Source organism: Sceloporus occidentalis, unplaced genomic scaffold, assembly GCF_023333645.1.
Source record: "Sceloporus occidentalis isolate IW3139 unplaced genomic scaffold, rSceOcc1.0.p SCAF_22, whole genome shotgun sequence".
NCBI lineage: Eukaryota > Metazoa > Chordata > Lepidosauria > Squamata > Phrynosomatidae > Sceloporus > Sceloporus occidentalis.
The window spans coordinates 922-14,070 of NW_028317002.1; the positions used below are offsets into that span (position 1 = coordinate 922).

General features: G+C 41.3%; 2 protein-coding genes across 3 annotated transcripts in view; one reads left to right on the forward strand and one right to left on the reverse strand.

The window, feature by feature from the left end:
- Positions 1 to 505: 505 nt before the first annotated feature.
- On the forward strand, positions 506 to 10,808 carry LOC149300862 (protein TFG-like). Of its 2 annotated transcripts, none has more exons than XM_089484664.1 (7): positions 506 to 689; positions 4,679 to 4,762; positions 6,972 to 7,118; positions 7,441 to 7,608; positions 7,856 to 7,996; positions 10,198 to 10,302; positions 10,450 to 10,808. In XM_089484664.1, exons 1-7 carry the CDS (start codon positions 506 to 508, stop codon positions 10,806 to 10,808), a joined length of 1,188 nt encoding a protein of 395 aa, XP_089340790.1. The 2 variants fall into 2 exon arrangements, with proteins under 2 accessions (XP_089340790.1, XP_089340791.1); XM_089484665.1 differs by having other exon boundaries at positions 7,856 to 7,984.
- A 1,673-nt stretch (positions 10,809 to 12,481) lies between these two features.
- The window catches only part of LOC149300863 (target of Nesh-SH3-like), a 171,001-nt gene continuing 170,333 nt past the window's right edge, over positions 12,482 to 13,149 (reverse strand). Inside the window, exons 42-43 of the mRNA XM_089484449.1 lie at positions 12,977 to 13,099; positions 12,482 to 12,597 (exon numbers count right to left, since the gene is read on the reverse strand). Of these exons, the coding sequence (XP_089340575.1) occupies positions 12,482 to 12,597; positions 12,977 to 13,099 (239 nt within the window). The remainder of the gene's footprint in view (positions 12,598 to 12,976; positions 13,100 to 13,149) is intronic.

The following is a 13,149-nucleotide window of genomic DNA, read 5'->3' on the forward strand; positions in this document are numbered from 1 at the left end:
TTTCCATGATATGTTTGTTTAAAGTGTTTAGGTTTAGTCTTTGGGATGCATTAGGGCATTTTCCAGTTTGCGTTTTGCCTTTACTGAGATTTAAGCACACGCTATTTTTTTTTCAATAAAATCCTCTTGTACGGAAGAGTTTATATACTGTGTGTGTGTGTGTGTGTGTGTGTGTGTATATATATATATATATATATATATATATATATCTGTCCCTGGCATGCGTATCCAGCCGGCAGCAACACTTAAACCCCATTTGGGGCAGCTGGCCTTAAAGTGCAAGAGCTGCTTAGTCATCCATGTATTAAGTACCCAGAAGCAAATATTTAGGAGCTGTGGCTGCCTGTCATTGCGTATGTAAGTCCCAATTGCTTGCAAAATCAAGGGCAACCAGATACTGAAAATCATATGAGACGCACAGGAAAGTAGAGAAGGGGGCACGACAGTAGCAGGTGTTTATTTATCTGTTCTCTTTGCAGCTGCCTATATCAACACAGAACCCAAAATGAATGGTCAACTGGACTTAAGCGGCAAGTTAATCATCAAGGCCCAGCTTGGTGAAGATATCCGAAGAATACCAATTCACAATGAGGATATCACTTATGATGAGCTGGTGTTGATGATGCAGAGGGTTTTTCGGGGAAAGCTCCTGACTAATGATGAGGTGACCATAAAGTATAAGGATGAAGGTATGTTAAACCTGATCGTGTTCAGTCTTTGATTTCACATTGTCAGGTTCTTTTCAATGCAGTGTAAATATATATATTATATAGGGCTGAAACTAATCGATAATAAAAATCGTTGTCAACGATTTTTGTTATCGATTAGTCGAATCGATTTTTATCGATTATAAAAAGAGGTTTTTTTCAGAGCAAATGGTCTGAAAAACTCCTCTCCTTATATAATCCGACCTCAAACAGAGATCGGATTATAACACTAGAATCCAGATCCCCCGCAACGCTGCAGGAGACCTGGATTCCCCTCACTGTCGGCCGGTCTCTCACTTCCGTCTCTCTCCCCCTCCCATACACCCCTCAGACTCCTCCCCCTCCCATACATCACTCTGCCTCTCTCCCGACTCCGTTACTGACAGGCACTTTCACTGCAGCCTCGGCGTAAGTGAAGGGCAGTAACGGAGGCTGGCTGTGCGCATCGTGCAAACCCCCACCGGCTGACAGAGAATCATCCTCTGTCAGCCGGTGGGGGTCTGCATCGCACATACAGCCTCCGTTTACTGCACTTCACTTACGCTGAGGCTTCTATGAAGCTGCAGTGAAAGTGCCTGTCAGTAACGGAGCCGGGTAGAGAGGCAGAGCGGTGTATGGGAGGGGGGAGGAGTCAGAGGAGCCACCCTCCTATACACACTCTGGCTCCTCCCCCTCCCATACGCCACTCTGCCTCTCTACCCGGCTCCCTGGTGTCTTGTGAACCTCCGTTGCTCCGGAGTATGGGGAGGGGGGTGGAGGCAGAGTGGAGTATGGGAGGGGGGGTGGAGGCAGAGTGGAGTATGGGAGGGGGGGCGGAGGCAGAGTGCAGTATGGGAGGGGGGGCGGAGGCAGAGTGCAGTATGGGAGGGGGGGCGGAGGCAGAGTGGAGTATGGGAGGGGGGAGGAGGCAGAGTGGAGTATGGGAGGGGGAGGAGGCAGAGTGGAGTATGGGAGGGGGAGGAGGCAGAGTAGTGTATGGGAGGGGGGAGGAGGCAGAGTGGAGTATGGGAGGAGGCAGAGTGGAGTATGGGAGGGGGGAGGAGGCAGAGTGGAGTATGGGAGGGGGAGGAGGCAGAGTGGTGTATGGGTGAGTTATAGTGGTGTATGGGGGGTATTATGTATTTCAGGGAATATAGGGGGTATAAGGCATATCGATATTAGGCATATCAGGGGGGCATAAAACATATCTGGGGGTAAAAGGTATATTAGGGGGCTCAGTTGCATATCACTGGCAAATAAGGAGTATAAGGCATATCGGGGGCACAGTGGAATCTGGCATATAAGAGGTATAAGGCATATATGGGGGCAGAGTGGCAAGCTGGGGGTCAGATGTGCATAACCGGGGGCAGTTTGGTAAATAAAAAAAAAATTTAAACAAGGCTTTTTTCTCAGTTTTTATTAAATATGAAAAATAGTTAACATGTGAATTAATATTTACTAATAACTCTGTATTAAAACCTAGTTTGAGAAACAGTGTTTGGGTTCTTGTAGCTTTTATTATTATGTCAGTAAAATAAGAAGGTGAATAGAGAGAGAGAGAGAGGCCATTGCAATAGAGATGAAAGTGTAAATTGTACGTTTTTTATTACATTATTTTAAATTGGAAAAAAATTGCATTTTTTTATCCGATTAATCGAAAAAATAATCGGCCAACTAATCGATTATTAAATTGCAGCCCTATATATATAGGAAATAGGTGTCCGTTCCTAAAAAGTGTTTGGTCCATAAATAATATAAAGATGCATGTTGTTCAAAGGGATTATTGGCACGGGGTAATGGATTGTGTGAGTACCGCCCACCAAGCTGCTGGTATTTCTTATTTATTTCTTTTACACTAAGGCACAGTCCCGTGGCAGAGTTGCAACTCGCTGTCAGTGGAATCATTTGGAGACAGTGTGATATAAATACAGAATTATATAGTGACCTGACCAAGTATAAACATAATGACAATGGACCTCGTATATGGTCACCTTTTGTGGGCACTGTGGCTCAGTAGCTCCTTGGTACACGTATGTGCCAGTACCATATACACCTTGTAGTTCATTGCCAATATCCCACCATAAACACCTTTTATTTTCTTACTGTGTCTATCAGTTTCTGCACCTTCTCCCAGCATCGGTTAATGCCCTATTAACTGTTCTTCCTTTCTCTAGTTCCCTTTGCTCTATCTTCTCCAATATCATTTGTGGCCCCTCTCTATTAAGTGCTCCTCCCATCTTTGTTTTTTCTCCTCCCCCCCCCCATGTGATAAACAATATGAAGGAGCGCTAACCCTCTTTGCTAATACCCCCACACCGCAGACTACATGCCTATTCCATGGATAGGTCAAAGGACAAAAACGCTTGGAGCGCATCTATGTTCACTTAGTGTACTCCTACAAGGAGAACTAGTGGCAATTCTCAGAAGAGACATACAACACAGTACCCTAAAAATAGGTACTCAGACTGCCCTCATCATAAATAACTTGATTGTGTGTGTGTGTGTGTGTGTGTGTTATAAGGGGGGCATAAGGGTTTTCTGGAGACGGATATGACTTAACCCCCTTTATGGCACTCTGCCTCCAGAAATGCCTTTTAACCCCCTATATGCCACTCTGCCTCCAGAAATGCCTTATACCTCACTATATGCCACTCTGTCCCATGATATGCCCCTAGCATATAGGGGTATAAGGCATTTCTGGTGGCAGTGGCATAAAGGGAGTTAAAAAAAAATATCATGGGGCAGTGTGGCCTGTAGGAGGGTATGAGGCATATCAGGGAGGCATAGGGGTATAAGGCAAGCCTGGGGCCGATGAGCATAACTGGGGGGGCAGGTTGGCAAATAAAAGGAAATGAAAAACAAAACATTTTTCTCAATCGTAGCTTTTATTAAATATGAAAAAATAGTTGTACATGAATTAAAATTTACCAGTAAAACTTTTTTCCTATAGGGTCGTCTTATATTCAGGCTTTTTTTCCCCCTAAATTAATATTCCGATTTTGCGCGGTATGTATGTGTATATAATATATATATCCCTTACTTGCAGGTGTTATATTGTAAGCGCTAGAGTCCCATTTAATTTTTTTTCATCAGTTTGCCACGTCATCATGCGTTCTGGATTATGTGACGTAAAATCAGTACACCTGGTCTGCCACAAGGTGGTGCTAGGCGATTGGAATTCTGCAGCACTGCACTTCTGTTTTAGCAGTTGGGACCAATGTTTAAAACAAGAATATATTTTATTCAAAGTTTACATGGCTGTCTCTATACTCAAAACTAGGATACCTTATTCCTGAACGGCTGTTTTATGTAGGGTTCACTCTGCTTTCATTTACTTTATACCCTGGATGAAATGTAACTTTAACTGTTTATACCAGGTTTTATTTTTTTTCTCCCCAGAAATGGTTGCCTACATTAGTACTAGAGCAGCGGCATTGAATTCAGAAGCCTTGGTGCCAAGTGAATCTTAGTTATTTGTAATATGTATTTATTACAATTGTAGCCAGTGCTTTTGCAAGGTTGTTGGGTATAACTAATGTAATCATCTGATCGTTCCATTTGTAGATATACCCTTTATAGCTGCATTTATACAGGAAACGTGTAGACGGATACTGATAGGCGTACTTGTTCATGTGAGATCATAACATGCTGTACAGTTTAAATTCTGTGATCTAAAGAAATTGGCCATATTTCTGTAATTAAAAAAAAAATTGGATATACGGACCATTCAGTGTTAAGCTTTTTCTACCAGGCTTGTTATTGTCAATCTATGACCTTTTTAATGTAATCCAATAAATGAACTTTTAATTTTGCGAGAATGAGGAGACCCCAATAAGAAGATGTTAAAGTTACATCTTTTTGTGCTTTTATCAGAAAAAAATATGAAATCGGACAATTCTGCAAAATAAATGCAATGACTCGATTGTAATGACCATATACGTTTGATCAGAATGAATGTAACCAGCAGTACATTGTGTTTTTTTGTTTTTTAGATGGGGATCTCATTACTATCTTTGATAGCTCCGATCTGTCATTTGCCATACAGTGCAGCAGAATACTGAAGCTTACTCTTTTTGGTAAGTGACGAAGGTCTCTCGTTGCTTCTAAACTGTCACAGAAACGAGGAACTGCAGGGACTGGAAAAGAAGCGAGAATAACTACCGCTTAATTCACTATATTTATCTTTCCGTACACATTACATTGTACTTCTGTAGATATGGCCTCCAAAGCAGAACCCTGCATGATTGATTGTGTCCTGTAACTTACATTTAAAATTGTAGGATGTGATGTTCCTTTTTTTTTTTTTTTTTTTTTTTTAAACATATGTATCAGCCCTGCAAGCATCAAAAACTATGGGGATTTTATGTGTTATACTTCATGTGCCGCTCAACTTTAGTTCCTTATAATGCTGCATTGAAGTTTTCTCCCTTTCTTGTCCCAGTCTGTTATTTGCGTTTTCTGATCAAGTTATTTCATTGATCTGGAGACATGACTTTTTTGGGGCTTGTCTTGGTTGGCTTCGGGGGGGAGACTAAGGGGCAGTTTTTCCTGCATCATGACATCATGGAGTTAAAATGTGGAACTCTGCTTCAATGTGACAGTTTTGTAGTAAATGATCCACAGCGTAAATGACAGTTTACTATGAATTTCATGGTAAGTTTTTTTTGTTTGTTTGTTTGGTTTTTTTTTTGTGGTCATTGTTTGTTTTAATGTGTACTGCTTTATGTCTGTGACGGCCATGAAAAGGGCTTGTGTGCAACGAAAGCTTTCAGTACGGGCCACTTAAATATAGCTACGTAGATATGGTACAGAACGAATGCTCTGTTCTATTGGCATGTGTGTTTAATGCCCCCGACAGCCTTACTAAAGAAGAATGCATAGTAAAGAAGTGCATGCTGAGTAACTTATTATATAGTAAAAAAAAAAATACTAAAGCACGTACCTGTAGTAGAAGCTGCAGCGCTGCGACTGTCCTTGTCTTTAGCGGGCTGTTGATTCTTGCTCTCCTGCGCACAGACCCCCAACCCGCAGCATTCACAGAGCTGTCTGGAGCAAAGTGTATCACATGCATGCATTGAACATATCTGCGGTGCTGAGAAAGACCATCGCATAGGGAGGATTCTGCAGAACAATGTGTAGGGACAGTGCAGTAAAGTGCTTGTGTATGTTTAATGGTTTTTAAAATGTGAACATACACAGTGTTTGTGATATGAAGAAGCACCTCTGTTAAGTGAAAGCTAATTGCTGCCGTTCCAGTATATCTGGATATTCTGCTAACGTTCCCGTTAGAAATTTCTGTAGAATAGTTTTGTGCTTCCTGATCCCGCCACTGGCTGGCGCTGGTGTCCCATTTCTCGCTCAAAAATTGTTTTTTTTGCATACAAAGATGCCTCATAAATAGCAGAGTGATGAAAGGAATACCCGGGTTGTGGGCTCTTTGGGATATATCCCGGGGGTTGTTGCTATGGCAGTTCTGTTTATTTTAATTCCATTTTAAAGTAATGTAGAAAGCTGCATGTGCTTGAAAGCATTCTTTGTTCTTATATATCTGCTTAGTCCATAATCTGTTTAATATATGACGTATTAAAATGTCCAAGGTCACTTAAATGTGTACATATTATGATGATTGTAATACACAGATTTGACCCGGATCCTGTAAGAACTTTCTGCACGCTATCTTTTTATATACTTATTATCTGAATATTGGCGTGCTGTGCTCCTTTTATTACCATTTCATATTCACTTTGATGCCGTCAGGGGGAAGGCAATGCGGTGCAAAGTGTTTCTGGACCTCCCTTTCTGAAACTCTCGCATTCGCGATCGCTCCATTAGCACCGAACAGATAATTAGTAGAAATAATTAATCTCTCTACTATGCGACGTGGAGAATTCCATAATCCATACTGCAATGGAACGGAAAGTGTTTACTTGTGTCTGGAAAAGACTTCTACTAGAACAGTAATGCGTCCATTACAGAACTTTGAGAAACATGGATTTATGTTCGTATTTGTACATTTTTTTTCTGATTGCCTCAGTACTCTCTGCTCCATATCAGTTATTTTGTTTTTGGCACTGAGATGCTTTAATTAAATCGTCCAGATGCGGTTCTTTAACATTGGACTTGTCCGCTTTGCTATTATGTTGGCTAAAATGTTTTTTTTAGAAATGTCCTATTTACTTGCAGAGGAGTCTCCAAACGCTAGTAACCTGTTGAACCTGAATAGTCGTGCTCACATTGTCCAGTACCAGTGAGGTAACCGTGTTTATTTTATGTTTATACGTGTAGTTAATGGACAGCCTAGACCATTAGAATCCAGCCAGGTGAAGTATCTACGCCGGGAGCTGATCGAACTTCGCAACAAGGTCAATCGGCTACTGGATTGCTTGGAACCTCCTGCGGAACCTGGAATTCCCACAAGTCTACCTGACAACGGTAAATTCCGTACCCCGGCTCTAGTATCGTAGCTCTAGTATCGTAGCTCTAGTATCGTAGCTCTAGTATCGTAGCTCTAGTATCGTAGCTCTAGTATCGTAGCTCTAGTGACGTTAACTCGCTGTTCGGGTATATTCTGAAATCTTAGAACCCCGTGATGCGACATCTCCGTTGTCCGTCTATTAACGACATTACTTAATGTTTGCACGTATTACTAAATCACAACTACCACACAGATCATTGGAAACATACCTCAAAACTAGCCCACAGAAACTTGATGCTTAATCTAACTCGTAGGATTTTTTTCCCCATCCTAAAACAGAAGCTCTTGACGGTAGAGAAGAAAAACCTGCTGCCCATGATTCCTCAGCTAAACCGTCTACCCAAGTCATTGCTGCCAGCATGTCTGCTTTTGATCCATTGAAGAACCCCGATGAGATCAACAAAAATGTCATGTCAGCTTTTGGATTAAGTGAGGACCAAGTAACTGGTACGTTGTCGTGGATTCTGAGGAAAAGGGGATTGCTCAGCAGTGTCGTTATTGGTGCTGATGTGCTTGCTCCTTCACCTACATATTTGTTTTTGCTGCCCACTGCAGTGCGCACATGGGCTGGGGGAAGAATTTTATATTGTTTAAAATAATTTAAAAAAAAAAATGGGTGGTCGGCTTTTTTAAGACTGGAGGCCAAAATTGACATGGACTAAGTATTTACTTTGTATCCATTTATTTATTGTAGGGCCTCCAAGTGCTCCTGTAGAGGAACGTTCCAGCACTCCTGACAGCATTGCCTCTTCGTCTTCTGCCCATCCTCCAGGTGTCCAGCCTCCGCAGCAGCAGCCTTACCCTGGGGCTCAGCAGCAAGCGGGTCAAATTGAAGGTCAGACGCTTAACTTGCTTCAGCCTATGTGCCCACTTGCATATTGATTGTCCGTGGAGTCTTTATTTCAACTCATTACCTGTACTATAGAAACCCCCCAGAACCTGCCCTTTTCTGTTCGGGTGCAGTCATCCCCCGTTTATTTTCTTCAGCTTGTGGGATAGCTGCGTTTTTGCTCAGCATCCCACTGTGGGGAGCCGAGGAGCGACTATCCGCCCCTATCCGTTTCTGTAACATGTTAACGCTCTGTCACTGGAGCCACAGATATATCCCATAGAAAGTGAGCTGCTTCTAGGAAACATGCTCATTTTCTTGATATATTATGTTCCATGTAGAACACTACTGATTAGGGGAGATTTAGTTTTCGTATCTAAAGTGCCGTCTGAACCACAGGCACGATGCACGCTGCTTCAGACTAGCTTTAAATGTACAAATTGCATCATTGTTTAAATAAAACAGATGAGTGGAAATTTATGTTTAAAAAATTCCAAACTTAATCCTTTTACCATAATGCCAAGGAGAGCGAGAATGTAACGGCACAGTGCTGATCGGCCCTCCTTGCCAGGCTCTGTGTGTTTATTTGGGTAACTTGCCTGATCGCCCGGAGTTTGGATTAGTTATTTAACTCTTTAAGTGCTCCCGCTCCTCAGGAGGCCAGTGCATTTTTTTATTATTTATTTATTTATTTATTTTAAGTTTTGCTCTAGTTAGGTAAAGTATCTTAATTTAATACATATACCTAGTTGTGCCTCACGTGCAGCAGGTACAGCCGCTCTGCCTCCAAACATCATAAACACTACGTACCTCTTTGGTTATACAAGATGAAATAATAAAGCTAACGCACACTAGGAATTAAATATTTCCCCCTATTATAATGTTTTTTATACTGCCAGTACTTTTTTTTTTATTTTTTTGTTGGTTACAGCATAGCGCTGATCTCTATTGTAGAAGTGTTGTCCATCAGTGTGAGACTTGTGATGGGACTAGGTCAGCAGCCCCACAAATTAAAAACAAATATTCTTTTCATTACTATTTCTGATCTCAATAGCACCACAATGCCCTGTATGCCAACCACATATCTCATCTAGATAGTCTTAAAAGGTTATCTCTATAAATTCCAGTTATGTAGCAAAGTGGAGTTTTTGCTCTACTAAAAGCCTGGCCCTTTACACTTCTGCCGTCATGTGTACCTCTAAAACATCGGATTTAATGGCAGGCTAGGGGGTTCACAGGACGGCCAGGGTGCGGCCATCTGAATATCATGATTAAAAAGAACAAGGATATGACTCCATGCCAACAATAAATGAAATGCTGGGCAACTAGAGGCTTATGCAAAAAAAAAAAAAGCATTTATTTAGTGTAAGCCTCTAGATGCCCAGCGTTTCATTTATTGTTTTTTTGGGGGTTTTTTTATCTATTGGCCAGTGGGTGCTTACGTCTTGGCATCTGGAGCAAAGTGGGATTCGTTTTGTTTTTGTTATCTGAATATTAGGATCAGGGAAATGGACAGGGCGTTGGTAAGTTCGTGGCTGTAATTCTAGTGCCACAGACACAGTTCATAATGGCTACATATCATTGTTACTGAAAAATACTTCCCTTGTAGTCTGCTCTCTTCCTGAATATATTTAATCTTCATTTCCTGCCAATATTAAGTAATGTTATAGGTTTGTGCTTTGCCAGATTTTGCTTTCTGTCCAACTTGCTATGTAGATTATATTGCTGGGGTAGCTAAAAGCTTCTGTGCTTGCAGTGTATGGAGTGTCAGCTCTCAGGTTCTCAGAGCGAATGTTTAACAATTGCTTCCCGGAGCCCGTTCTAGAATAGCTTTATCAGATGCATGTGTCAGGGTTACATTTAGAGCGCATTTAATAGGGGAAAGGAGGGGTATTAATATTAAATGTACTTGGAGTAGGTGAAATCTATCAAATTTCTATAATGTTGAAATAATGGTTTATTCTGGTTTGATCTTTCAATTCTGTAGGAATTGGGTAACTTTTCTAATGTATGTTAGCAATGGGGCACTACACAGTGTTTTCTTTTATACTAATCTTCATTTGACAGAGTTGGCTGACAATGGTGGGTATGGAGAAGTGAGAAATGCAGCTTAGCAGCGGACTTATTCTCAAGATTGCCAGTTCACGTTGCTGTCTGTGAGATGCAGCTTCACGTGTTAAATATAAAATGTCTCTTATGCTTTGTAGGCCAGATGTATCCACAGTACCCCCAGCAGTCAGCTGGCTATGCACCAGCACCTCAAGGGCAAGGCCAGCCTCAGCCCCAGCAACAGTATGGCATGCAGTATTCTGGTAAGTGAAATCGGGGGGGCGGGGGGGGGCAAACTAGATGGGCTGAATGGTTCTGATCTGCCATCAAATTCTATGTGACCTCTAAAGCAGTTCCTAGATAGTAAAAAAGATTGGAAATGTAAACTTTTTTTTTTTTTATCCTCCTAGGTTACAGTCAGCAGACCGCACCACAGTTTCCAGCTTACAATCAGCAAGCTGCACAGCCTCCTGCCCCTCAGTTTCCAGCCCAGCAGCAACAACTACCCTCACAGCCTCCTCAGCAATACCAAGCTGGCACCTTCCCACCCCAGACATACACTACACAGTCCTCCCAGCCTGCTAACTACAATGTCCCCCCGGCTTCCCAACCTGGCATGGCTCCAAGCCAGCAAGGGGCTTATAGACCAGGATTTACCCCACCACCTGGCAGCACTGTCACTCCACCTCCAAGCGGGCCGAACCCATATGCACGCAATCGAGCCCCGTTCGGTCAGGGTTATGCTCAACCCGGACCTGGATATCGATAAATCCCAATAACCGTCAGTAAAGCCCGGGCTGCTAGATCTCTTTCCATCCTAACAGACTGTAATTTAAATTTGTATTGATGCTTCAGACAGCAGAGGAAAAGCCTCCTTTGCTTTCCGGCGCACTGTATTCTGGTAAATGGGGTGTAACTTACAGGGCGAAGAGACCAAATGATTATTTCCTGCTTATGATTGCATCTTCTCTCTAGTTGAAGCTCAAGTCCAAAAGGAAGGGGAAAAAAAGCAAGGAAGTGTTTGATGTTCTAGCGAGCCTCGTCCAATGTATGAAAGAATGCTAATTACAAATCCACTTATTCGGCTTGTTTTTATTGGTCTGATGTGTTAGATCTCTTCTAAAGTATGAACTAGGTATTATGTAAAAATTCTAATATTCACATGGAAACCTAATAAACATTCAAAATCTTTTTGGTTTTGTTTTTTTTTCATGTCACAATTAATGCACAAATATCGATTGAGCAAAACAAGGATGATGCGGTCTACAGCCAACAAAGGAAAGCACCAAGACGTAATTAAATATCTCCTTTCTAGTGTTCTGTTTGCAATCATAGTGTCGGTGAGATCTTCCTATAAGATCGGCTGATGTGGTGCATTACGAACCATCATGGTTTCTGCACTTAACACCCAGTACTAAATTGTAATGGAATGGAAGTCTTTTTCAAACTGTGTTTTAAGCAGACGGCTTGTGATATAAAATATAATAAATAGTAATCCACAGGCTTGCATCTGCTGACCAAGCGCCATTCTTTCTGTGTAAAATACTTGTAGTTCTGGTTACTTTTTCCCCAGTGAGAGAGAGAGAGAAAAAATCAGACACGGGATAAAAAAAGATCAATCTCTTTTATTATAGAGTTCTTATACTGCTTTTCAGATATAAAACAAAGTTGCATTTGAAATAAAGCTATATAGAATATACTGTACATTCTGTAGAAAGTTACTTACAATTTTATTTAAAAATCACATGCTTAACGTTTAAAATTTAAAATATTTGCAGCCTAAAATGTAAAGTATCATCTTGAGAGAGCAAAAAAAGTACCTGCCTTGTTTCATAACGGATGATGGTATTTAGTGTAGGTTATGATTTATGATCCTCTTCCTGATCACCCTAAAACGTTTTGGGGTTTTATAACTTTCAGGTTTTGTAATAATTGAATCTCCCTTATTCTAGGTCATGCGGTTACTGTGAATTGATCATTTCCAGAAGAATGTAGGGCCGCATCAATTTTATTTTATGATTAAATTAAAATCACGAGGGAATGAATGTTAGCGGCCATGACAGTTGTGCTAATATGCTAGAAGAGTTAGAAAAGATGTTCTCGCTTCTTTAATGAACAGATCTGAATATTTATATTGCCTCAAAACACTTATTACAACATTGTGATAAATAATATAGACACTGCTTTTCTTATAATTTCAAGAACAGGGAGCCAGCTTCCCGAGACTTTATCCTATAAAGCCAATATCCTTTTCATGTTGATATTTCTGATAAATATGGAAGCAGTCTGCTTTGAACAATGTTTACTCCATAATAATTTCACTTTAATACATATTTTACATTAGTAGACACAAAAAAAAAAAACCCTATAACAGATACTATAAAGCTAGCGCAACTGCTGGAGGACGAACGTTAGACTTGTGCTGGGTGGTATCCAATCTTCTTACCATTTGCCGGGTATCGATATACCACATTCGTACCAATGGACGTAGTTAATATGCGTGTTACCGCCTATGTCCCCAAACTCAACTGGCTGCTGGCGTACCGATCTGTAAAATCCTGTGGCAATAAAATAAATGTCAGCAGTGCAGGACAACGTGGTAGGAGATGAATCTTTTATGGGTTCTGTTAATGCCTATAGCAGGCAGCTCCAAACTTTCCTTATATATAATAATATTTAGAGCTGTCATAGGTTAAGAGAATGGAAGCTTTGCATGTCTCGTGAGAGCTGGCTGTGGCCTTGTACAACAGCAAGCCCCCCTCCCCTAATAAAGTTGATATGCTTACAGCCTCCAAGATGATGGCAGCCATACATTTTGTGATCTGGTGCCATACAAGAGCTCTGCTTGCCCTGTAAAGTTTATGCCTGGGTACCCGAGAAGTATATCCAGTCCTGCGATGTGACAAGTAATTGTTCCGTAGAATAACAAGCTCTTACCCTTTCTGGTTGTCAGCTGATTGGGCGAAATGTGTTGCCCTGTCCTTCCATCAAGAAATGAGTCTACAAACTGGCAGTGGTCCTCTCCATAGCCTGACTGGTCTCCTATATTATAAAATGTTCCTAAACGCAAAGAAGGATGCCAAGTTAACATGAAGACCAAAATATTCGTG